Source organism: Schistocerca americana, chromosome 4 (genome assembly GCF_021461395.2).
Source record: "Schistocerca americana isolate TAMUIC-IGC-003095 chromosome 4, iqSchAmer2.1, whole genome shotgun sequence".
Classification (NCBI taxonomy): Eukaryota; Metazoa; Arthropoda; class Insecta; order Orthoptera; family Acrididae; genus Schistocerca; species Schistocerca americana.
In genome coordinates this window covers 821,742,156-821,770,092 of record NC_060122.1, presented here as the reverse complement: position 1 = coordinate 821,770,092, position 27,937 = coordinate 821,742,156, and the positions used below count along the sequence as shown (strand labels likewise).

The 27,937-nt window shown below is 35.8% G+C and overlaps 1 protein-coding gene across 1 annotated transcript in view; it reads right to left on the bottom strand.

The window, feature by feature from the left end:
- The window catches only part of LOC124613014, a 252,827-nt gene that overhangs the window by 99,675 nt on the left and 125,215 nt on the right, over positions 1-27,937 (bottom strand). The window contains exons 6-7 of the mRNA XM_047141567.1: positions 7,650-7,777; positions 7,250-7,422 (exon numbers count right to left, since the gene is read on the bottom strand). Coding sequence (XP_046997523.1) covers positions 7,250-7,422; positions 7,650-7,777 — 301 coding nt within the window. The remainder of the gene's footprint in view (positions 1-7,249; positions 7,423-7,649; positions 7,778-27,937) is intronic.

The following is a 27,937-nucleotide window of genomic DNA, read 5'->3' as shown; positions in this document are numbered from 1 at the left end:
ATTTTTATGGTACAGCAGTAACTACATTCCTTCTGTATGTATGAGTGAGTCTGAACAAATCTATAGTGTGCAGTGGTAAGTAGGCATCAGTTAAATTGTGTAAGTGAACATATTTTTTTCAACTGTAATGGTTTTTCTGTTAATTAAGCTATCCCTTCATAATATATTATCATAATAAGCATGCAGTTAACCCTTTAACTGCTCTGGATGTGTTAACACACGTGCCTTTGTACCTGCCCCTGTGTGCTCTGAATGTGTTTATGTATGCCACCAGTCCTTCTACCTGGTACTCCGAATGTGTCTACGCGTAGGCACATTCAGAGTACCAGCTGGAGGCCATACATCATTGGTTTAGAGAACTCCATGAACTTCACATTGTTCATTTTTAGGCATCAGAGTTAATTAATTAGTACATTAGAGAAAGGTTATCTGAGAAACTTAGTTGTTAGTAAATTGTCAAAATAACATAATCTTGTACAGAGATATGAAACCTGCATTTGATATATTGCAGTAAGACCAATGTTGCATTGTTGTTACTGTTGTAGTTGTTGTTGGTGGTGGTGGTGGTGGCGTGGTGTTCTGTCTGAAGTCTGGTCTGATGCAGCATTCCATGTTTGTCTGTCATACCTTCATTTCTGCCTAACAATGGAAACCTACATCCATTTGAAGTTACTCACTGTATTCACAGTTTTGCCTCCCTCTACAATTTTTACCCCTGCTCCACCAACCCTGCACACAAGCATCCACCCACCCACTCACACCCAGCTACCAACACACACACACACACACACACACACACACACACACACACACACACACACGTCCTCTCAAACTGACAATTTCTAGACACCTCAGAATGATCAGAATTGATTCGTTCTTTTAGTCAAGCTGTGCCATAAATTTCTTTTTTCCAACATTCTATTCAGTATCTCCTCATTTGTTACTTGATGTACTCGTTTCATCTTCAGCATTCTTCTATTGTACCACATTTCAAAAGCTTCTATTCTCTTCTTGTCTGAATTGCCTGTGGTGCATGTTTCTCATCTGTATGAGGCTGCACTTCAGACAAATACATTTAGGCAGGACTTCATAACACTTCCATTTATATTAAATGCTAATAATCACCTCTTTTTCAGAGATACTTTTCTTGCTATTGCCAGTCTGCATTTTATATTTAATTTGGTCAAATATAAGAACTCTTCTATTACTTTTAGCATCACCTAATTTAATTCGACTATGTTCCGCTGCCTTTTGGTTTTTTTTTTCCATTGATGTTCATCTTACAGTCTCTTTTCAAGACACTGTCTGTTCCACTCAACTGCTCTTATCGCTCTTTGACAGAATTACAATGTCATTGCCAAAACTCAGAGGTTTCTTTTTTTCTCTCTGAACTTTAATACCCTTTTCTCATTCCTCCTGGGTTTCATTCACAGCTTGCTCAATGTACAGGTTAAATAACATAGAGAATATGCTACAATCCTGTCTAACTCTCTTTTCACTATGATTTCTGTTTTACTTCCTTCAACTTTCGTAACTGCAGTCTGGTTCCTGTACAAGTTATAAGTTGGAAATAACCTTTTGCTCCCTATATTTTATCCCTGCTACCCTCAAAATTTCAAACAGTGTAGTCCAGTCAACATCGTCAATAGCTTTCTCTAAATCTACAAATGGTTTACTTTTCTTCAGCCTGTTTTATAAAACCAGTCATAAAATAAGTGTTACCCTGTGTTTTCCTATATTTCTCCGGAACCTAAACTGATCTTCACCAAGGTTGGTCTGTTTGTGTCAGTTGTTTGCAACAATGGTTAAGTAGTATTCACACCTGTCAGTGCTTCCCTTCTTTGGAACTGGAATTATTACATTCTTCCTGAAGTCTGACAGTATTTCGCCAGTCACATTTATCTTACACATCAGGTGGAATAATTTTGTTATAGCTGGCTCTCGCAAGGATATCAATAATTCTGATGCAATGTCATGTACTCCAGGGGCTTTGTTTCCACCTAGCCCTTTCAGCACTCTGTCAAATTCTTTTTGCAATACCATATCTCTCCTCTCATCTTCACCTAATTCCTCTTCTCTTTCTGCAGTATTGTCTTCAAGTTTGTTTTGCTTCTGTAGATCCCCTATGTATTCCTGCAACCTTTCTGCTTTCCCTTCTTTGCTTAGTATTCATGTGACATCTGAGCTCTTTAGATAATACAGTTGCTTCTGCTTTCTCCAGAGGCCTCATTAATTTTCCTACAGGCAGAATCTATCTTTCCTTTAGTTACGTATGCATCTACAGGTGGTTTTGAGTGTAAAATTGTGTAATTGTAATATGAGATAAGCTACAGTTATATGGTTAAAAAGGGAACTGGCAAGAATTGCAACACTGAAGTAACAAATTTAAGAGAACTTATTTCAAGCTTACAATTCTTAGCCAGCAGTTAAAGAAGTGAAAGCAATACAATCATGAATGAAAACCAGGAACTATGGATGGAGCAAAAACCTAGTGAAGTGACACAAGACAAAAGTTATCAAGTGTCCGAATGGAAAGAAGAGTTTCACAAAGATAGGACTTTGGCTGCAACAAGAACAATGAACTCTGTAACAGAAGATACATGTAGGGCTAAAAAAAAATTTAAAAAAAATAAAAATAAATGATGTTCTGCAAACAAGTGACCACATTAAGGACTGTGCAAACGATTGACAACTTGCTAAAAACAATGCACTAAAAATGAATAGTCACATTAAAAAAATTATAATAAGAAGCGAGAATCATCAGGTAAAAAGAGTAGTATGCTTTTTCTTGTAGACATCCATGGCAAGAACTATCAAGTATGTTACAAGAAATAAATGAAGACGTAGCTGTCACTAGTGTGATGAAACATCAAGTGGGAACTAAACATGCTGTAGAAACAGTCATTCAGATGAAAAATACAGAACAAAATGACCTTGTTTTATGCATAACGGGGCCCAATGACATAGCGAAAAATGAAGCAGATATCCGTGTAAAAGCTCTGCAGAATTTCCTAAAAAAGAATAAAACAAGAAACACAATAGTTGCTACCATGCCACATAGGCATGATATAATTTATAGTTAGTGTGCAAATAAAGAAATTTAAAGAACAAACATTAAAATAAAACAACTGTGAGCTGAATACACAAATTGTGATGTCCTTGATATTAGTAAACTGCTGCATAGCCTCCACACCAAGCAAGGGTTCCACCTAAACTAAGAATGGAAAAAGCATTTGTGTGATTGTGTCAGTGAAATTATTAAAGAAAGACTCAAACAGAATAAAACTGCCTATGAAAGTAGTGGTTTGAATAATAACATGAATTTTTTATGATAAAATACAGTAACTCAACAAGCAACAAACTTCTTGGACCTGAGCTACATACTAGAAGCAGTATTAAAAGGGGGGGGAATGTTTACAGACAATAAACAATAATCATAAATCAGTTACTGTATTGCAAATGAACATTTGCTCCATTAGGAACAAGATATTAGAATTGGAGCATTTTTGTAATATTGAAAATGTTGACATTGAATGTGTATCAGAACAATGAGTGACAGAAGATTAAGTTCATTAAGGTAATACTGTTGGTGACTAACTTCAGATGTGAAAGAAAGAATGGAGGTGCACTAATATTTTTGAGGTACTGAAATATTTTCTAAGATAAACGTTAGCTCTTACAGTACTGAACTAGATGGGGAATTAAGCTGCATACAACTTAGTGTAGAGAATACTGCAATTGTTAGTTAATATTGATCTGTAGGAGATGTAAATATATTTTTTGAAAGATTTTGACTGCTTATGACAAAAATTTTGAAAACTAAGAGAACTGTCATTATCTGTGGTGATTTTAACACTGAAATGGCCAACAAGGAAGAACATTTTTTAATATAGTGAGATCACAAATCTACATTATACAAATTACAGGCCCACACAGAATAATAGCTATTTGGATAACATTATGGTTAATTTTTCTAGAGATACATATGACATCAGACTTGTTAGTGGTGCACTAGCAGACACTGAATCTTTAATTTCAACATTCTACTGTGGTTGTCTAAGTCAGACATATCAGCCATCATGAAGTCTAATGCTACATGGCTAAGGGGCCGGAAAGATGAATGTATTAATCTATTTACTGGCAGAATAGTTGATGTTATTGGGCACTTCATATAAAACACACAACCTAAGAAGGGCACTGGGGAAAGCAGTGTTTGATAATTTCCTGAAAAAACTCACTGAAATATGGTAGTCTTGTTCACCATTAATCAAAATTAGACCTAGGCACAACAGAAAAAGAAACAGCTAAAATAGCACACAAATGAGCCGGTTCATATTAGGAAAGATATCCTCAGATGGAATAAAAATTCTTGTAAACAAGAGTATGAGTTACAGGACACTTCTTATAGAGTTTACTTATAATATAAAAAGAACTACAAAGACAAACTGACCCTGACCAAACATTACATAGAAGGTGCTCCCAACAAATTTAAAGCAACATGGGACACCACCAATGAAGAAAAGTCCCAAACCAATACACAACATGCAGCACTGGACCCTGAAGAAGTAAATGATTACTTTATAACCTCTGTGAGCAAGCTGAAAGACAAAATTAATTAAAAAGGCACTTGTGCTTTACATCTTCTTGGTGCGGAGCCACCTATGGGGTTTGGCTTCGACTGGAATGTTGTCATCCTAAGGATATTATAAAAGCTGCATCAAGGTTCTCAAACTCCAGAAGTATGGACGGTTGTTAGCTCTCTATGTTATAAAAAAAAATACATATCATCTGTCAACCTCTTTCTATCATCTTTATTATGTGTTGAGAATCTGGAGTTTTTACTGATGCATTCAAAATTGCTAAGGTGATACCAGTCTCTAAAATGTAAGTAAGCATTTGCCTCAAATCTACTGACCAGTTTCTATTGTCCCAATTTTCTCCAAAGTTTGTGAGAATGTAATGTACAACCAGCTAAATAGCTATTTTGGAAAGCATGATCTCCTCTTCAGCAGACAGTTTGGATTCCAACATGGCAAAAACACTACTACTGCTGTCACTGAAGTTGATAACCAGCCGTTAACTGCATTTGAACATAAGGATCTAGTACGAGTACTTTGTGATCTCAGCAAAGGTTTCAACTGTGTACCATTTAACAACTTACTTGCAAAACTGGCATTTTATGGAATACACAACCCATCTTTATATGTAATCAAGTCATATCTCAGTAACAGAAAGCAGTTTGTATCAGATAAAAACAGATAGTCCTTTTTGGACTGGAGTGATACAGGACTCGATCCCAGTTCCATTTTTGTTCATCATAACAGTTAATGATCTGCCTAACCACGTAGGAGCAGATTCAATAGTGTGTTATGCAGATGACACAACACTACTCAATATGCACCCTGAAATGACAGAACTGTATCAGATAACAGAGGAAAAATGACAACTAGCATTGAAATGGTTTTCTTACAATGAACTCTTATGTAATCCTGATAAAACACAGGAACTAATTCTGGGTTTGGCTACAGCTATGGAAAGTAAATCAGTAACACTCTCAGGCTTTCACACTCATTCAGATCTAAACTGGGAGGAACATGTTAGCCATCTCTGCAAGACAATAGCAAGACTAACCTATCTCATGTGGAAACTGACAGATGCAGTCACTGGTCAGTATCTGAAGGTTGCATATTTTGGCCTAATTCAGTCACACATTTCCTAGATACACTGCTATGAGGACATTCCTGCTATGTCAGTGAAATTCTAAAAATTAAAAAAAAAAAAAATAATCAGAATAATGAGTAAAGTTACGCCAAAGAAACACTGCCATCCCCTATTTATCAGGCTGCCTATATTAACTGTTGCATTTATCAGGCTGCCTATATTAACTGTTGCTAATTTAGACATATACACAACATTGCTTTATAGCAAAAGCAACATAATTGAGTTCAACACTAGAGAGACTATACATCCAAGCAATACCAGAGGAAAACAGAACCTTCATATACTGAGACACAAACTCACAACTCACTCAAAATAATGTGCTTAAAACTTTTCAATGAACTTCCAGCATCTGCTCAGACATTTGCCTACAATATTTTTAAAGTTAAAATGTGTGATTGGTTACTAAAACATCCATTTTACAAGATAGCTAAACTATTTGAAACAAATATGATTGACGTTATTACTTACAGATGTTTGTAAAATATACAACTAAGAATACTTTTTACATTGAAGTTTACAAAATTTAGTCCCATAAACTAAATTTTGTAAGCTTCACTGTAAACATTATTGTTAATTGTATATTTAACAATCAAACAAATTCCTCTGTAAGTAGTCAAACGTAAATAAATGGAATATATTTGCATTTGTCCCCTAGCCATTCCTTCATAGCCATTTTGCATTTTCTGTCAGCCCCAATCTCAATAAAGAACAATGTATACAGTTTTAAGACTGATTGTTATAATACATGTCATTGTTCACTATTAAGAACAATTATATTTTATATGATGCCGTCTTCCTTGCTGTGGGTGGATGAATGTTTTCCCATCATTTTATATAACACTTCTAATGCTTCACAGACTTTTTTGTGTTTATCTCTCATTGCCCTTTTCTCAGAACAACCAAACACTCACTAAAATAATTCAAATGTACCCTTTCACTTTAAAAATGTTGTGTGGTGAAGAATAAATCTTTCTTTATTCTGCATGGATAAATAAAAGAATTAATGACACCACTAATTTAAAAAAATCTTACCTCCATTCCCTGACTCTTCAGTTACAACAGTTACGTTTTCAGATCTTCAGTAGTGAAAATTATATGAAAAAAAAGAGACTAGGATGTGCTGAAAATACTGATTTTGAGCTCTAAATTCTTTTCTAAAAACAACAATTTATAAAGTTACTACTTGGGAGTGTAACTGAGCATTAAAATAAATGTTTCAGCTAAGTATGAATATCGCACTACAAATGGGACTAATTTTTGCAAATGCCTGCCCATGTTCACTTGTAGAAAAACAATCAAAATAATAAGACACACCTAGAAAGAGAAAACAACAGTTTCTGAATGCTAAGACATCAGACGAATAAGTAGCATGAAGTACTCAGAAGATTAATGAACAAAACATTAAAGAATTGCCATTTAAAAAAGAGAAAAAATGACATGTGTGCACAAGCTGGAGAGGCAGCAAAAAAGGCTGACCAATTTACAATTTTTATATGTTACTACTTGAATCATTTATGCTATTACTTACCCTCGCTTAGGGTCAGGAATGAATACAGTATCTGATTCTTCACTTGGCTCACTCACTCCATAAGGGTTCTCTGCTTTCACTCTAAATTTATACTCTGAACCTTCAATGAGATCTCCAAGGATGGTACTTAGCTGACGGCACGTGGCAGCCTTTAACCACACATTCCAGCCTAACTGGAAGAAATTGAAAACACTCACATTTTATTAAAACCTGAGGCAATGTGCCTACTGTTTCTATTGGTACATATGTATTTCACTTCTCCTTCATATCATGTACATTTCCTCTAACTCAATAATTAAAATCTTTCTTATTGAAACAAGTTAACAGTAAAAGATGTAGTATTCCATGTTTACAATATCAAATTATTATCTGGAGTCAACACATATACAATCATACTAACTCTGTAGTATTCAACAATATAATTTCCAATTTTGCAGCCTCCATCGTCATCAGGTTCAGACCATGAGAGGGTGACAGAACGTCCAAGAGCAGACACCACTTTAACTTTCCCTGGGGGGTGGGGGATATCTGAAAAAAAAAGTTGTGGGCAAGTGATTATCTTAAATTCAAAAATTTCAGTAACTTACCAAAAGATGCACAACTTTGTACAATGCTAAGAAAGAGGCATCCTAATATTAAACAAGAAACTAAATACTTTGTATGTAACTCTCAATGACTTGGCTCCTTCTTTACACACACACACACACACACACACACACACACACACACACACTTGGCCACTGTCATCACTGAGGATTTAACTCGGTGGCTTTATAATATTCAACAGCCTACTTTTAAATGTACCCATCTGCCACTCAGTGTCTCTTCTATGTGGTGAGTAGCAGACTACCCTAATTCATTTAGTTGTCACTACACCCTGGATTTTTAATTGAATAAAACTTAAATGTGGTCTAGACTTAAAAGAATCAAATACTGTCTTTTGGAAAATTTCTTACAATTTAATTTTTTTACATTTTACTATCTTTCTTGGTATATTTAATCAATATTTATTGTTTATAGTTATCAAACAAATGAGGAGTATTCACTGACATAATGATGAAATTAAACATTTCTGTTCTTCAAAGTGTCATACATTACTTAATGTGCATGATATACAATCATGATATTATGCCAAACCGATGGGGAGAGTGGTTTGGTACAGTCATCCAATCAGATTAGAGGAATAAATGGCACAAACAAAAATTATGTAAAGAAAATGGTGGGTATTGTGGATTGGTAGCTTAAAGTCTTCTTTTCTTCTTCTTCTTTACCCTACTTCAATCCATTGCTGGGATATGCCTCTTCCATATGCTTCTATTGCCTGCAATTTTGAGCCACCTGGTACCATTGTGTTCCAGCCGCTAGCTACACATCATCAAGCAATTTTTTATTCTTTTTTTTTTTTTTTTTTTATTTATTTATTTGAGGTCTTCCAATGCCTCTCTTGTGGTCCCATGGTCTCCAGTGAACAAGTTTAGGGTTTCACCTGCTGTAACCTTATCAAATTATACATCTGACCCATTGCCCCTTCAGTCTAGCACTTCTCTCTAGGCTGTCTGTTACCCTCCTTCTAACGTCCTCTGGCTGAATCCTATGCATAGGCTGAGTCCTGGCTTCTTTTGCTCCACAGCTCATTGTGTTTACAGTGGTTTATGAGCAGTCATAGTTTTCAGACCATAGGCTGTAACTGGAAGTATGCACATATTATAGACTTTAGCATTCAGATTATTTGAGACATCTTTGTTGATCAGGACGAATTTTAGTTACTGGAACATTGCCCAACTTAGTCCCATTCTGTGTGGAATTTCTGCATTTTGGTTGTTTTCCCCAGTTGAATCTTGTGACAAAGGTAGATGTATTCATCAATTGTTTCTATAGACTGGGTTATGATTGTAAGTGATTGGTTGTCTGTGTTTAGTATTTGTTTTACTAATATTCATTTTTAAGCCAATCTTTGCACAGGCAAGTTGTGGTTCTGGGTTGCTAAGTGCCACACAACAAGTACTAAAATCCTGTGTTCTGTCCCTAATTAGACCTAGAATTTCACCTCTCGCTCATCGCATCTTTCACCTCTGTAAGTGATTTATATTTGTGAAAAATGCTGCTGTGGTTCAGACTTATCATTGAGGATCCTCCTACAACTTACTCACAAGAGCATACCACCTCCAGAAGGACAATACTCAGAAAAGTTCAGCTAACCTTTCACTTGAAGACAATTTCACCCTGGTGTCCTCTTGTTTTCTGTCTTGATGAAAACCACTAGTTTTTAGAAACATGCTGAAGCTCTTTTTGTGTTACACACTCTACATTTGTCTGTGCCTTCTGCTGTAACTCACATCTAGTTTTTCAGAACACAACTTTCATAGTTCATAGTATGTAATAAAAATAATGTGTCCAATAACAAAAATATGGAAAAAAGAAAAATAGATCATTATTCACCACACAGAGGAGGTACTGAGTGGCAGACAAGCACAGGGGAAAAAAGATTGCTAGATATACTATACAAGACTGGTAATGTGACTGCTTCCCACTCAGTGCTGCCTCTGTTTGGTGAGTAGCAGCCTATACTATTCATATTGTGATTATCCTATCTGGGGATTTCCGTTGCTAGATAATGTGTTTTTTGAGATATATGTATTTGCACATACAATATAACCAGTGAATAGCAAGCAGTTTCTCCCAAAACCTGCTACGTTTCATTAAAGCAACAATTTAATGTAGCAAAATTGAAATTCACTTGGACAAGCAGGAAATACAGACACTGGAATTGGAAGAAGGCTCTTGCTAAAGGAATTAATTAAAATTATATAAAACCTTAACTAAATGTTTCATCACTTATGTGTCTGTGTGATCTTGAGAATGGCTATGGCAGGGCAGTACAGTAAGCACAAAACAATTAAAATACACATAAATATTTTACAATTTCAATGAGAAAAATGATGATTCCTTCAGTGACATGGAAACTGCCTCTGTATGCTACAGTAACAAATAATTATTAGTTTTCTTTTGCTTATGTTCCTAGGAATAGATTTTACTTACAGTACTGACTGTGCTCTGCATACACTTATATACAAGACACGATGAAAATAGAAACTTTCATATGGAAGCATATATCACTAGGGGTAATATAGATACTGCCTATAGGAAAATTAGAGAGACCTTTGGAGATAAGAGAACCGCTTGTATGAATATCAAGAGCTCAGATGGAAAACCATTAGAAAGCAAAGAACAGAAAGCAGAAAGGTGGAAGGAGCATATAGAGGGTCTATACAAGGGCAATGTACTTGAGGGATATATTATGGAAATGGAAGAGGTCGTAGATGAAGATGAAATGGGAGATATGATACTGTATGAAGAGTTTGACAGATCGCTGAAAGACCTAAGTCAAAACAACTTTCCTTTAGAACTACTGATAGCCTTGGGGGAGCCAATCCTGACAAAACTCTACCATCTGGTGAACAAGATGTATGAGACAGGCGAAATACCCTTAGACTTCAAGAATGATTTAATAATACCAATTCCAGAGAAAGCAAGTGTTGACAGGAGTGAAAATTACCAAACTATCAGTTTAATAAGTCACAGCTGCAAAATACTAACATGAATTCTTTACAGACGAATGGAAAGGAACATGTGAGGCGATATTGACCCTATGACTTCTCTTATAAGATAGATTAAGGAAAGGCAAACCTACATTTCTAGCATTTGTACACTTAGAGAAATGTTTTGACAGTGTTGACTGGAATACTCTCTTTCAAATTCTAAAGGTGGCAGGGGTCAAATACAGGGAGTGAAAGGCTATTTACAATTTTTACAGAAACCAGATGGCAGTTATAAGAGTCAAGGGGCACAAAAGGGAAGCAGTGATTGGGAAGGGAGTGAGACAGGGTTGTAGCCTAACTCTGATGTTATTCAGTTTGTATATCAAGCAAGCTGTAAAGGAAACAAAAGAAAAATTTGGAGTAGGAACTAAAATCCATAGAGAAGAAATAAAAACTTTGAGGTTTGCCAATGACATTGTACTTCTGTCAGAGACAGCAAAGGACCTGAAAGAACAGTTGAACAGTATGCCAGTGTCTTGAAAGGAGGATTTAAGATGAACATCAATGGAAGCAAATTGAGGATAATGCAATATAGTCAAATTAAATCAGGTGATGCTGAGGGAATTAGATTAGGAAATTAGACACTTAAAGTAGTAGATGAGTTTTGCTATTTGGGGAGCAAAATAACTGATGATGGCCGAAGAAGTGAGGATATAAAATGTAGATTGGCTATGGCAAGGAAAGCATTTCTGAAGAAGAGAAATTTGTTAACATCGAGTATAGATTTAAGTGTCAGGAAGTCATTTCTGAAAGTATTCGTATGGAGTGTAGCCATGTATGGAGGTGAAACATGGACGATAAATAGTTTGGACAAGAAGAGAATAGAAGCTTTCAACATGTGGTGCTACAGAAGAATCCTGCAGATTAGTTGGGTAGATAACTAATGAGGAGGTACTGAATAGAATTGGGGAGAAGAGAAATTCTTGGCACAACTTAACTAGAAGAAGGGATAGGTTGGTAGGACACGTTCTGTGGCATCAAGGGATAATCAGTTTAATATTGGAGGGAAGTGTGGAGGGTAAAAATTGTAGAGGGAGTCCAAGAGATGAATACACTAAACAGATTCAGAAGGATGTAGGTTCCAGTAGTTACTCGGAGATGCCTGCAAAGGATGGAGTAACATGGAGAGCTGCATCAAACCAGTCTCTGGACTGAAGACCACATCAACTACAACAACAATATTAAAATTAACTCATAGTCTCAAAATACAAGCGATCAAATAATTTAAATGAAGAGGAGCTAATGACGCATGATTCCAATTTAGTCTCCACTTTCTGAGAATTTTACACGTTATGCCTGTTGTCTGTGGGCACTGTAACAATACGAGTCAAGATAGATGTAATGGAACTTGAATACCGAATTCGCCTCTATTGGTTACAGTAGAAAGATCAATCTTTCGGTCCTGTCTGTATATTTATATATAATATTGCATGAATAAAGGCTGGACGAGTGTAAAGCTATCGTTAAAAACGCACGCCGTGCGATTTGTTACGATTTGGTCGGTCATAATAATGATAACGTGCTTTTGAATACAATTAAAATATAACGGCAATACCTGTTTAGTGTTATTGGAAATAATATGTAGTAAATTAATGAGTAAGGTAGCCGATCCTATAAGAAGAGGTAAAATTGGTCATATTGAGGTGTTTTGCTTTATATCGACGAAGCCGATGATACGGCGTCATTTTTTTGTTTACTCTTAGAAATAAAGAAGTGCCAATTGTGCACTGTGAAAAAATATAGGGGCGAGTTTTAAATAACTACAGTATACAATCAAAGTAACAAAAGGACATTTAGTTACACGAAATCGCGGATAGCAATGTGTGGTCATTAAATTGAGTACACTTACAGGGCAGTCAATTCGGGGATAAATCTATATGCATCTCACGAGGGATGCGGTATTGAGACCGATATTTTTTTTTTTTTTTTTTTTTTTTTTTTTTTAATTATATCGCAGACAGCTGGTTCCAATTTGTAAAAAGGAGAAAAACGTTAACTTTTACGCGAACCCTTAATAATAGCAGACCGGAGAGAAAAGGGTGTAATTGTCTTACGCCTAACAAACATTCGTGGAGAGCAGTGGCTAAACTAGAAGAGTCAATTACAAAATACTGTATCATTATCACTGACTGTTGGTGTCGAACAACCAAAACTGTTCATCAAAGAGTTTCAATGGAACTTGGTAGTTAGGGTTCAGGCACTTGCATATACTCCACATCAGAGTGTGAATGAGTGGTGAATACAAAATAAAACTGTGAACAAAGTTACGTTAAATAAAACAGAAGAAACAAGACAGTTTGGTCGTATCTGTTATTATTCCATAAACTGTAACATTTCTTATCGTTGTACGAAGCCTTTATAGATGATCTTTATGACAATTTGCTTTGAAGGGATCTCATTACGAGTTAAGTTTTGGGGACCTGGTCAAGAGGGGGTAGTTCGTAGATCCTAACTACTGCAGCTATTCTGGAATCAGGTGCTACCATGACCGCTGTGTGTTGTCAATGACTTAAGGTTACCGTATCTCATGCTCTAAGATGGACGCGCCTTTCCACTTGGTATAACAGTGCCTCACGGCAACAACGACAACGACAATGGTGAAGGAAGATATGGTAGAGCACCTCTTTCGAAGATGTAGAAAACCAGACAATAGTACATCATTTTGACTCTTATGTAAGGAGACAAAGTATTTGTGGAATTTGTTTGGCGTGTAGACTTTTACTGAAGTGAAATGTGAACAATTAACAATTCAGCCAAGAAGAGAATAGAAGGTTTTGAAATGCTGGAGATAAGATAATTAAACTGAATTTGATTGAGGATATTATAAATTTATGATTAAAAACACAAAAAATCACTAAAGAGTGACTGGTCAGTAGGCCACATCCTAAAGCATCAAGGAATCATAAATTTAGTAATGGAAGGAAGTGTGTATGTGGGAGGGGAGAGTGGAGGGGGCAAGTAGGGTAATCACTGTAGAGGGAGGGCTGGGCTTGACCACAGTATGCAGATTCATATGAATATAAGTTTCAAATAAACTAGCATGGAGAAATGACTTGAGAACTGAAGACCACCACCACAACAACAACAACAACAACAACACCTAAACAAGATGAGAGCTTCATGTTTATTGAAATTTTCCTGGCAGATAAAATATTCCATGTTTACCTCTTAGACACTATTAATTCTTTCCCTGATATTTCAGACCACAACATTACACCCATTCTTAAGGTGAGTTGCTTGCAAGATTATCTTTGATGCAAGTGTGTTAACTCCAGTATTGTGTAAAGTGCAAAAAACTCACCTTGAGAATGGCTGTAAAGGTAGTCAGCCAAAATATAAGAAAAAGAATAAGTAATAGCCCAGATGCACTCCAGAAATAAAACTGAATATACGATGAGAGCTACTTTTTAGTGTAAAGCAACCATTCTTCACTGGGGTGTTAGATAAAAACTGAGAATATGCTATATAACTGCATGAACTGCTAGACAATTATGACAGAAATGTTAACATCTATTTGTTGCAGACTACAGTTTTACAATAATTTTTTTGTCCTTCTAGCATCTAATTTTATATTTCACTGTGTCATTTTATGCTGGGAGCACCCATCCCACATTTGAAAGAAAAAAAAGTGAAATACAAATATAACATGCAAATATCCGCATTTAACCATTATAAGCTTTATCAAGTCTAAATCCAATGTAACATTATTAATAGATATTTATTCATAGGAATAATGTAGCATAAGAAAAATTAAAATTACAGTCTAGGCAGGCAATAAGTTTATCGTGAAAGAACAATATTTGGTTTTCTTTCAGCAATTTATTGGAATCTATGACACAACTCCCTTTCTCTTAAAGATTTTTTTGCCACTTGTCATTCTGTCTCATTATGATGTAAAGAAGTCACTTTCAGCAGACATGAAGTAAAATTACTCAGGTAAAGTGTCATGTTACCAAAAGACTATCTTGTCAATCAACGATGATCACAGTGGTTGGAACCAATTATTTGTTAAATAGTTTGGAATCAAAAACTGTATGGAGATTTTTGTCAATGTTTTTCCATGTGAACAGATATGCGTGGGTGATGCATGTCTTTAAAGTGAATGACAATTGAAGTATAACTACAAGCTGTGGTACCTGCTAGGCTTTGTATTTGTTCCATGCTTAGAAGTCCCTGCTTGGAGAAACATGGTCCTGCGCTGAGTGAAGAGTATGCCATGACAATGCTGATGAGATGACAGCAAACAATAGACTTATAGACAGACTTGTCAAAATGGATTATTATTTTGCTTTATTTTGAACAATCAACTTGACAGATACACTGAGTTTGAGAATCAAGCAATATTGTAAAGTCTCTTATAAAGAAATATATAATGTGAAGAGTTACTGTAAAGTGTAGTATTCATTGACACAGTTGGATGTTGAACCAAATTATTGACTTCCAGCATTTAATGCAGAATCTGAAGAAGAAGTCTGAGCCTTTTAGTATCTGCAGTCTCAAGAAATAACAGATGAGCTAGAATGAGATTTTCACTCTGCAGCGGGGTGTGTGCTGATATGAAACTTCCTGGCAGATTAAAACTGCGTGGCGGACCGAGACTCGAACTCGGGACCAGGTTAACAGGTGAGCTAAATAATACTGGATAGTCATCGCTCACGGGCAAATTAATTGTCAACACAGGAGAACACCATTTTCAGACACCCTGGTGAAAGGAACCAGGACAGATACTGTTGCAAGTGAATTAAATTCATGAATAACAATAATGCTATCCATAAAATGGAATTACTGAAGAAGACCCTGCTTTTTAATTGAAGATTTCCTGAAAATGATCAGTTTGTTAACAACTGAGTCAACAGGAAAAATTATGGTGAAGTACCTGTGTAATTACAACTACTACCAATAAAGAAATCTGAGAAGAAATACATTGTCAACAAATAATAAACAGATTAATTAATAACAACTACATCATACAATAATTTATTTAGTCTACAACTTGGTAGATAGGCAGCTGAAACTACAAAGGAAGTCGATTGTGTCACCAAGTCCAAAGCTGTGGACATCAACATCAGGCAACATCAACTGCACACCTACCAACAACAACAAAGTTCAAGAAGTACAGCAATCTGGTTTCCAGTCACCATAACAACAAGGCAAGCTATGTGAGCAAAGTTTGGTGAGCTGTGTTATATCCAAGCTTGACTTTTTTGTTGGACGTTGTGGTTGTGTGTGTCATGGGGTTATGAAAGAGTATTTATATTCAGAAGTTTTTTTAATGGAGTTACCTACCCACTGTCGTTAGAGGGTCAAGTTTAATTGCCAATTTATTATGGTTCAAGTTTATACCAGTAAGAATCGGGAAAGCAGAGCAAATGCTTAAAGCCATATCTGAGCTGAATGTTAGGATTGGACAATTGGCCTAAGATAATGCAGATTTAAGGTCTAAAGATGATGATCTCAGGGCTCAGTTAGATACCACAAATACTACTATAAATGTGCAAGGTGTTTAAGTCAATATGCTGAATGAGAAACTAGATATTACTAATGAGAATTTAAGAGCTGGTGTAAAGGCTCAAGAAGGTGAATTAAAAGTCAAATTACAAGCAACTAACTAGAAACATAGTCAACATTTTAATGCTTGAAGCTCACTGATTCATTCAAACTATGACGGCAACTTTAGAGGAGCATGTTATTGAATTAACTGAAAAAGGTTCAGGAAAAAGTTGGAACCCACTGTCAGTATGCCTCATTCCTCAGCTGAGATGGATTTAATAGAGCCTGAATTACAAAATACCTGGAATTAATGAGCTAAAATGAAGGAGGAACTTAAGAAAAAGAGACTTACTGATACTTGTGGGTTCCCTCTAGACCCCAGGTATTACAATAACAGTTGGAGTACCTATAAGAACTAGATAAATGGCAACTGAAAAGATCTATATACTTCCAATAGAATTGAAACATGACTTGAAATTTTTTGCACAGGAAGAATAGACTGAAAGAAAGACCATGCCAAATTTGTTGCTTGCCGGGTGGCTGGATAATTGTATACCCCTACCAAACTGCACATTCACAACACGGCAGCTGCATACCCTTGGTTGATTGTGCATCAGTAAACAGACAACATGACTCAACCTGATCACAATTTGTAAAGTGAATTTCGGTTTCCATTGATAGCTTCTACAAAATAATTGTCTGCAGTTACTGTTCACTCATATTTGTAACTCATTTAATATCCAGTATGAAATTTTCACTCTGCAGCATAGTGTGCACTAATATGAAACTTCCTGACAGATTAAAATTGTGTGCTAGACCAAGACTCAAACTCAGCACCTTTGCTTTTGATGGGTAAGTGCTCTACAAAGGGCTTGGGTAGCTCAGCTGGTAGAGCACCTGCCTGTAAAAGTTAAAAGTCCTGAGTTTGTGTTTCAGTCTGGCACAAAATTTTAGTCTGCCACATAGCTTCATATCAGAGCACAATTCCCTGCAGAGTTAAAATCTCATTCTGGACACACCCCTATGTTGTGGCTAAGCCACATCTCTAGAATATCCTTTCTTCTGGGTGTGCTAGTCCCACAACTTTTGCATGAGAACTTCTGGAAGAACTGGAAGGTAGGAGCCAAGGTAGTGATGGACATAGAAGTGTGAAGGTGGGTTATGAGTCATGCTTGGGTAGCTCAGTTGGTAGAGCAGTTGCCCATGAGAGACAAAGGCCTCAGTCCACACACAGTTTTAATCTACCAGGAAGTTTCATTTCATATCCATAATAATTACCAGTTGATTTTGGGGTAGCATAAGGTCAACAATGGAGATAAAATTGAATTAATGTTCATTGTGATTAACACTTAATGTTAAGCAGTGTGCAAAGTTGATTTTGGGGTAGCATAAGGTCAACAATGGAGATAAAATTGAATTAATGTTCATTGTGATTAACACTTAATGTTAAGCAGTGTGCAAACCCATATTGCTTCATAAAATCTGACCATAAACTGTACAAAAGAAAGAATGACTTACATGAAGCAATGAATACGAGCCAGAAGGAAACTTGCAAAACTGTGAAAGAAAACATATCTGAAAGATTTACTGTACAGAATGGCCACAGAGTCCTGCTATCCGCCATTATTAAGCAATATAAACCCCTAAACTTGAATAATTAAAATGAATAACAGTTATTTAGAGGAGTTTCCTTGAGATCTGAAACATACAGAGCTGCTTGTGAGAAGCAATGCACAGTTACTGATGGAGTTCCATGAGACTGTGCCCTCTGAATCACACCTGAGAGCCCCTGATTTCAAGTGTTCTGTGAACTGGTTAGGCAGATTCAAGAAATAATACAGTATAGGAAGACGCAAAACAATGAAGTTTATTTCAAATAAAAGTGTAGTGGAGATGCCATTAACTCATAGCTGATGTGAAGATAAAGCTTGCTGTTATCCCCACATTTGTTGTGTCTAATGCCAATCAGTCAGGTTTTGTAAAAGAACTGCAAGCGAACCACACTTTATCATTTTGAGGTGCAAAAAGACAGCTTCTGGTGTGCAACTGATTAATGCCATGAGACATTCATACACAACAATGACAGATAGGTGTGAGTGGATTGCTGTTTCTGCAGCTTTATATCTGTCTTCAGGGACCTCACGGCAAATCAGGACCAAAATTTTAAAAAATAGAACTGATCAGTGGCAAAAATCTTATAATCAACCTATCAAAATCTGTAAAAATAGGAAAGAATAAATCTTAATATTTCGTCTGAAACAATTTCTAACCAGTGGCAGAAATTAATTCATTGCTTTTGTCTGACTCCTGGCCCAGTCATAACAGTATCTCTGCCTTTCAGGAGAATGTTGTAAATACTGTTGATATGATTCAGATTCCACTCAGAATAATCAGAGTAACTCTCATTAAAGAAGTTTTTTGCCTGTGGAAAGTATTTTTAAGGAAACTGTTGGACAATAGAATTTCCTATAGTTCCAAGTTAATTGGAGTTAATCAGGAGAACAGGGAAAAAGAGTAGTGTACTATTACTAGCAGACAGTCATGGCAGGAATCTATCCAGCATGCTCCGTGAGAAAAATCGCGACATAGCAGTAACTAGTGTAGTGAAACCGGGAGCGGGATGTAAAAATGTTGTAGACATTAACTCTCAGACAAAATTAATGCAAGAAAATGACTTTATCGTTTGTATAATGTGGCAAAAAATGAAGCAGAGGTTTGCGTGAAAACGCTACAGAATTTTTTACAAGCTAATAAATGCAGAAACACAGTAGTTGCCACACTTCCTCATAGGCATGATCTGATTTATAATTCGTGTGTAAACAAAGAAATTCGGAAAACAAACATTAAAATAAGGAAAATGTGTTCTCAATACACTAAGTGCGATGTACTGGATATAAGCAAGCTGCATGGAAATCTGCACACGAAGCATGGAATGCATTTGAACTATGATGGGAAAAGATTTGTTTGTGATCGTGTTAGTGAAATAATCAAAGAAAGACTTGAAAGGGATAGAACAATTTATCAGCTTCCTGAACATCCTTCCAACAGCGAGGAAAACAAAATAAACAAGAAAGAAGAACGAAAATACAACGCTACTGACGTTCCTAATTTAAACTAGAGGTATGTGATGCTGTAAATATGATTCCCAATTACCAAATCGTGAATACGCCCGAACTAAAAATTTATCACCATAATGTGCAATCCCTGCGTAATAAGATCGATGAAATTAACGTTATATTAACACATGAACTTAATGATATCTCAGTGTTATGCATTTCTGAGCACTGGCTTAACCCAGAATTAATCCAGAATACGAAAATAAACAAATTTGTCTTGGCTGCTTACTACTGCAGGAAAAACAGCAAACAGGGTGGGGTAGCAATTTACACAAAGGAAAATGTAGATTTTATTACACTACCTGACTTAACTAGGGCAAATATCGAAAAGGATTATGAAATTGCAGCTATAAAAATTACTCAGTTCAACCTGGTTATTGCTACAGTTTACCGATCACCGTCCGGGAATTTTGAACTTTTCTTAAACAAATTGGAGTCATTGCTAAATAAAGTAAATAAAATAGATTGTGAATTGATAATCTGTGGTGACTTCAATATTGACTTCCTCACGAATAGTGGAAATAGGGAGACCATTTTGAACCTTGCAACGTCCTACAATTTAAAGGCTGAAGTAAAAGCAGCTACCCGAGTATCAGAAACTTGTCAAACAGCTCTTGATCAGTTTCTAGTAAAGAAGAGTTTACATAACACCTCACTAAAAATTTTCAATGCAGGTTTTAGTGATCATCTTGCTCAAATATTAAGCATAAAAGTACAAGGCAGTATTATTAACAACATGTCTCTTAGAACAGCATATCGAAGCTATAATCAGCATAATGTGAACTACTTCAACAACTTATTACAGAAAGAAAAATGGCTAGGAGTGTACAAAATGAACGATGTAAATGAAAAATTCGACACTTTCATTGATACATTAACCCATTTCTTTGAACTTGCATTCCCACTGAAAACATTAACCATACAGGGAAACTCTAGAACAAACAGCTGGATCACAAAGGGAATAAGGGTTTCATGCCAGAAGAAAAGACTACTTCATGAAATATGTAACTCAAAAAATTCCTCACCTGTAGTATGCGCATACTATAAAAAATACTCCAAAATATTAAGAAAAGTAATAAAAGCAGCAAAAACAATGCATAATGATGAAATCATTTATAATTCAGCTAATAAATCAAAGGCTATGTGGAGTGTTATAAAAAAAGAATGTGGAGAATACAGACAACCTTGGAAAAATATAACACTATCACATAAAAATAAAAAAGTAACAAACCCCTTAGAAGTAGCTAACACATTTAACAACTTTTTCACAGGTGTTGCTGAAAATATGTTACAATCAAACTTTAAGAGCATCCAGGCAAATGAATATAAAATAAGTACATGCAGAGGATCAATGTACATCAGTTCTGTTTCACAAGATGAAGTAGCTAAAGCAATAAAAGGACTAAAAAATTCCAAATCGGCAGGTATTGATGGTATACCTGCAACAATGTTAAAGAAGAGTGCATCAAACCTAATTGAAGTACTCACACATTTATGCGACTGCTCACTTCAGGCCGGCACTTTCCCTGATGTGTTAAAAACATCAAAAGTTATTCCTGTATATAAAAAAGGGGATAAAGACAATGTAAATAACTACAGACCCATCACAATTTCCTCCTGCATCTCTAAAGTACTGGAAAAAGTTATGTATGAGAAACTTATGAAATTTATAAATAAAAACAGCATCCTATGTAATGAACAACATGGATTCAGAAATAAGAGGTCAACGACAACTGCTGTCTATGAGTGCATCAATTCCATCCTAAACATGATGGACAAAAAACAGGAAACAATAGGAGTCTTTATTGACTTGTCAAAAGCTTTTGACATGGTGGACCATAAAATTCTGCTATCAAAGCTAGAAAGATATGGTATTCGAGGTCTGTCCAACAAGAGGATCAGTTCCTTCCTGACAAATCGTATGCAGGCAGTGTGTGTCAAGCACACAAATATTGAACTAAAAACTGTATCTAATCACTTATCTGACTATAAACAAATAAAATGTGGTGTACCCCAAGGATCCGTATTGGGACCCCTTCTGTTTCTTCTGTACATAAATGATCTAAGCTTAAATATTGATGCACACAAATCAATCATATTTGCAGATGACACCACGATTCTATTAAAAGGAGACGACGACGAACAGTTACAGCAGACAGTAAACACGGTCACGAAACAACTTAGCAGCTGGGCACAGAGTAACCAGCTTGTAATAAACAGTAAGAAAACCGTTGCTCTAAAATTCCACAATGTTCCTAACAAGGACATGTTTATCCCATCAGTCTCTATCAATGACGAACCAGTTGGTAACAGTACTGAAACCAAATTCTTAGGACTTTGGCTGCAGAATAACATCAGATGGAATAAGCATATTGAATGTCTCAATACAGAACTGAGCAAAACATGTTATCTTCTTTGTTCATTAAAATCATGCTGTAGTGAGAAAACAGTAATGAGTGCATATCATGCGTACTTTCATTCTCGTCTTAGATATGGGGTCACCTTCTGGGGAAACTCTAAAATAGCTAATAGCACATTTAAACTACAAAAAAGGGCCATTAGAATCTTGTTTGGGTGCAAGCCTAGAGACTCTTGTAAACCCCTGTTTAAGAAATCTGGTATTCCCCCATTACCGTGTGTATACATTATGGAAACCCTTTTGTTCTTTAAATTAAATGTAATAGGCAAGGACCAGAGGCTACAAAAAAACTGTGATATACATGAGCACTTTACCAGACAAAACAGGAACTTACATATGACTCAAATCAGCACAGCACTGTGCCAAAAAGGTACTTTTCACATGGGAGTTAAGCTTTATAACAAACTTCCTGAAAACATAAAAGCTATCACTGAGGTCAATACATTTGGAAAATCTCTAAAGTCATATTTACAGCATCACTGCTTTTATTCCATTGATGAATATTTAAATTTATGAAATGTGTTATATAAATACTTGTGTGTAAAGTATATTATTGTAAGCTTAAATATGTATGCCTTGAAATTGCTTTCAGCCTGTATATTTATAACTTGACTTGTCCAATGTCTTATGCATAAGCTGCTATGTAGACAACAGGACCAATAAAATACAATCTACAATCTAGTAATTTGTGCATTGCTAGTTCACATCAGCACATTTTACGAATTGCTTTAAGTATGCTCAGCACACAGCACAATAAGCTGGGCAACCGCCAGGACCATTTCTTAATCCACTGCAACTGTGTCTAAATAAATCTAGTAATTAATGATATGAATACAATAGAGGGAAACCTTCCACGTGGGAAAAATATATCTAAAAACAAAGATGATGAGACTTACCAAACAAAAGCGCTGGCAGGTCGATAGACACACAAACAAACACAAACATACACACAAAATTCAAGCTTTCGCAACAAATGGTTGCTTCATCAGGAAAGAGGGAAGGAGAGGGAAAGACAAAAGGATGTGGGTTTTAAGGGAGAGGGTAAGGAGTCATTCCAATCCCGGGAGCGGAAAGACTTTGAAAATGTCTGCTTGTGTCTGTGTATGTGCGGATGGATATGTGTGTGTGTGCGAGTGTATACCTGTCCTTTTTTTCCCCCTAAGGTAAGTCTTTCCACTCCCAGTATTGGAATGACTCCTTACCCTCTCCCTTAAAACCCACATCCTTTCGTCTTTCCCTCTCCTTCCCTCTTTCCTGATGAAGCAACCGTTTGTTGCAAAAGCTTGAATTTTGTGTGTATGTTTGTGTTTGTTTGTGCGTCTATCAACCTGCCAGCGCTTTTGTTTGGTAAGTCTCATCATCTTTGTTTTTAGATATAAATCTAGTAATTATATTGAGATCCCTGAAAGCATTAATTTTTATTTTGTCAGGTGTGCCTGGTGTAAGGGAAGTGTTTCTTTTCATCATTCAAATGACCCTTCGCTTTATTGTGATGACTATGAGGAATAAACAAGGAACTGTTTCATTGTTACCAAAATACCCATTATTCAAAAAGTATCATAAGAACTGTGTTACAGAAGTTGTTACAAAATTATGTATGTGTAAGAAATATTTCATTTCAATAAATACAAGCCACAACTGATGCAAGTCTTTTGTAATGTAACAGAAGAGTGCCCAGAATGGAGGGGGTGGGGGAAATGGGGGGGGGGGGGGGGCATGAAGTCTTTTTAATATTTCAGAAGACAAATTACAACTTGTAAGTAGCCATAAAAAAAGTTCCAGTTACGACCTGGTTAAAAACCTGCATAATACCAACTTTTAATTCATTTTGTTGGAAAAAAACACTTGATTACATTTTATTTTCCCTTTCCCTGAAGCTAGGAGATAAGGGCATCCCCTCCTCCATGTCCTTTGACCTTGAGTATGGACACCCTTGATATAGATTCAAACACTGCCTTGATTTATATTCCTCTGCTAGTCACCTTCATAAGAACTACGTGAGCAACAATGTAGCTATCAACATGAACTACCTCTTGTCCAAAACATTAATGATATGTGACTTTTTCTGCATGGTTTACGTACTTCAAATTCCCTTATGTCACTCCAGATATTAGCACTACAAGGTGCTATGCCTTCTTGGCACAGATGTCATGCTAGGCAGGAAGGGCTGCACAGATTGCTGTCATAAATGGTTTTTGTGTGACAAAAAACAAGCAACTCCAAGATTAAAAAAAAAATACATGCAGTGTGTCTTAATAGCTACAATTCTGTCAGTGGATTTCTTTCGGTGTATCTTCCTTAGACACAAAAATTCAGGGTGGGCTCCAACATGGTTGCTTGGACCATTCCCTTGTTAAATGATCAGATAGAGGAGGTTCATTTAATAAATGTGTTGGTTCACACATTACCCTACCATAAAAGAAAAGAAATACTGTACATTGGTTGGTCAAGTGTAAATGAACTATTGAGCCTCATAGAAGGATTACACAAATTAAATAAAGAATGAGGGGATTACATTCATGTGGAAAACACATGATCCCATAATAATAATAATGGAACTCATTATCCATCTCACTTGTGATGTAGAAATGTACGGTTAAGTAACAGAATAATAATAGGATGAATAATCAAAAGCATAATAGGAATCAAGTATTTAGTTCCAACAATGGGGAAAACTCATATCTGACTATACCAGCAGATAGAGCTTTTTGCACCAGTCATCAGAAAACAATGCACGTTCTGGAAGAGAGATCAGGCTACAGGAGATAACAGTAGAATAACAGGCTCTCATATGGAAAAAGTAGCAGTTCTCACATCCCCAATATGTACTCAACATGGGTTACCTGAAGAAGATGAAGCTAAAAGAGATGAATAGCAAGTTAAACCAATAACAGGTGGGAATGCTTTGGTGACAAATATTGATAGTCATTTAGATTCTAGTACTGAAATGTCTTTAACATCACAGGAGTTACTATCAGTAATGTGAAAAAGACCATTCATGTCATGTGCTAGCAGCAACTTGAGTGTATGTTGTGGGAGTAACAGGCAGTAAAGTACAGCAAATTAAAGAACAAACATGGCTGCACATCGCAGCAACTGATGCTTTTATGTTTTACCAGACATTATTAGTACTACCTAATCTTAATTTTAGATGTAATTTTGGGTTTGGCTGGTTACTCGACAATAAACTGCCACTAGACTTCAATCAGAATAGGGTATTATGGTAAGGAAGGAATAATACTGGGAATATAACTTTTAAAAACAAATCAGTAACTTTTAAGCAAGAATAACAATTAGTGAAACATGTCCATTTAGTGGCTTCAACTAACATCAGTGTAGTAATGGAATGGAATCAATTACAAGGAGAACAGTTAGAAACTATAAAAATTAAACTGAAATAATCTAGTAAATTAGTGGTAGAACATAAACTTGAGACGCAAAGTTCTTTATTAACATATCAGGATGTATTTGGTGGTAAACCTGGTATGGTTAAGAAGTATGAGGGTAAGTTTAAAGTAATGGAAGATAAACCTTTCTTTTGTAAACCTTACCCAATACCGATTAGTGTTCAACCTGCTGTGACAGAAAAAGATACAAAAGATGAGAGATAATGACTTAAGTGAATGTCATTTAATTTTGCGTAATAATACATTATTAGTGGTTGAAAAACCTTGCAGCTTGTTGTGAGGTGTTCCTTGTTTACGGGGGGTATTTATTTTCCAAATTTTTCATTTATTGAAACTCAGCAGATAGTCAAAGTCAATTCGCTGCATTAAGCAGTTCTGCAGAACAAAGCAAACAGGTGGTGAGCAGAAACCCAGTTCCCATAGGAGAAGAGGAAACAAAAGGGCCAATATAAATCATGGAAGTGGAGAGGGGAATGCAATCCTTGAGAATGAATCTTACCCAACAGTAAAGATGTAGGGGAACCTCTAGTATTCTGGTACAAAGTACCACTTTTTTTTATTGCAAACTGATGATGAAAGTCATCTTTTGGCATAACTGGAACTAAGAGGAGCCTACAGGTCATCAGGACTTTACCAAAATAACAACACTACCCAGTTAACTAGCAAATTTAATAAAAAACTTTGTTCTAGAATGTGAATTCAACCTATTGGAAATTATGTATTCCTCAAATAGTCATATAAGATTTCATTTGTTCTTACATAAAGGTTCTGGGCATTTTGGGACACAAAAATGCATTAAACACAGGATTAAATTTTACTGCTTTAAAGAGAGCCTTAAGAATGTGTGAATTGTGTCAGAAGATTAAAGCAAATAATTGTTCTGTGACTGAGAAAATGTATCCATTAATGCCAAAGGCACTAAATAATTTTACAACTGTTGATTTGTTTGGAGCTTTACCAAAAGGTAGAGGTATTGTAACTTACTTTTATGTGGCTTCTGAATGTTGGTCAAATTATATCCTATTAAAACAGTAAATATAGTGACAGTCGTTAATTGTTTGAGAGATTATTTTGCAGATGGTGGGAAACCAAAACTGTTACTCACTGATAAAGGTACACAACTTGTAAGTAAAAATTTTAACGAATTTTTAGTGTGGAAAGGAGAACGACATATTACCTTTCCTAAATACCTCCTCAGTCGAACACTTTAGCGAGAATTATGAAGGAAATAGGAAGACTATGTTACTTGTATTGTTCAAATAGGCATACCACTTAGGTGCAAATGATACAGGAATTTCAACTCAAACTAAATGAATTACGACATTTATCTACAGGACAGGTATTAAACAAAAGATTTGTCAGAGATCCATTGTTGAAACTGTTTAAATGGCCTAATGGAACACTTTACACTAGTGGTAATGTTCAGACCAGTGTAGGGAAAGAATTTATTAAAAATGTAGAACAAAGAGTAAAGGTGGATAATACAAAGATGATAGAGCCAGAATATGAGTTGGGAGTTCCTAGCTCAAATTTAAAGAAGATAGGCCTACTAGTGAATTTTTCCATAAATACAAAGGTTTTTATGAAATCACTGACATACAACATCCAAAAGCAGCATAGGTTTTAAGAAAAGCCTATAAACAACCGGGGAAAACATTTTAAGAACACAGACTTAATTAAGAAACTTATTACATAAAAGCAAGATGTTAAGGGGTCACAGACTGTGTGAACTTTGTACAGGGATGCCTACAAGGCCTTAGTTGTTCATCATATTCCTTCATATTTCAGTTTCTTTATAATGAACCTCCATCTCTTATTATCCTATCTTCTTTAAATTGTGTTTTCTTTTAATATCCCTAGCTGTTGTGCTAAACCATTAGATATTAGGCAAAGCTTTAGTAGCAACTGAAGGATTGTTTTCTCTCACATGTTTTCTCTCCATGAATTGTCAGTAGAAGCAAGGAAGTGATAGTAACCATTGTCTGCAAGTTCTTTGTTTAAATGCCGGTGTTGGTACAAGCGTTTGGTGTATTGCTACTTATGGTGTGGTGTGCCATAAGTGGAGTGACAGTTTGGAAAATTCCTTACAAACTGCCCCATATTGTTCAGAAAACAACAGTCCACATCCACAGAAGAATCCAAACTTAATTGTGGATAGGAATTGGAAACATTATGGTTCTTGCTGCTGAGCCTCTGTACCTGTGCTTAACTCAAAGGAGGAGGCTGTGCACACCAGCGGGCATAAATTATTTTCTGTGCAATATGTCATTAAGTATACTGATCATAAAGCAGCATGTCATACTTAGAAGTGCAAATCGAGAGTTGCGATAGTGAAATCAAGGTAGTACATTAGAAAATAATTAGTGAAGATGCAAGTGTCTCAGCTTCATATACTATTCATATTAATAATGTAAGTACTAATGATTAAAGGAACACAGTATCAAAGCTAAAAAAATATAAAAAAAGTTACTGGTTGTTCCAAAACACACTGTAAGGGAAAAAAAAACAAAAACAAAAAAACAAAAATGACACATCTTGAAGGAATTATCTGAATAGGAGAGAAATTGGTAGATGTTATATGTATGTACTGACAAATAAATTATTACAATTTCAGAAAAACTGGATGATTTATCCAAAAGAAAGAGCTTCACAAATTG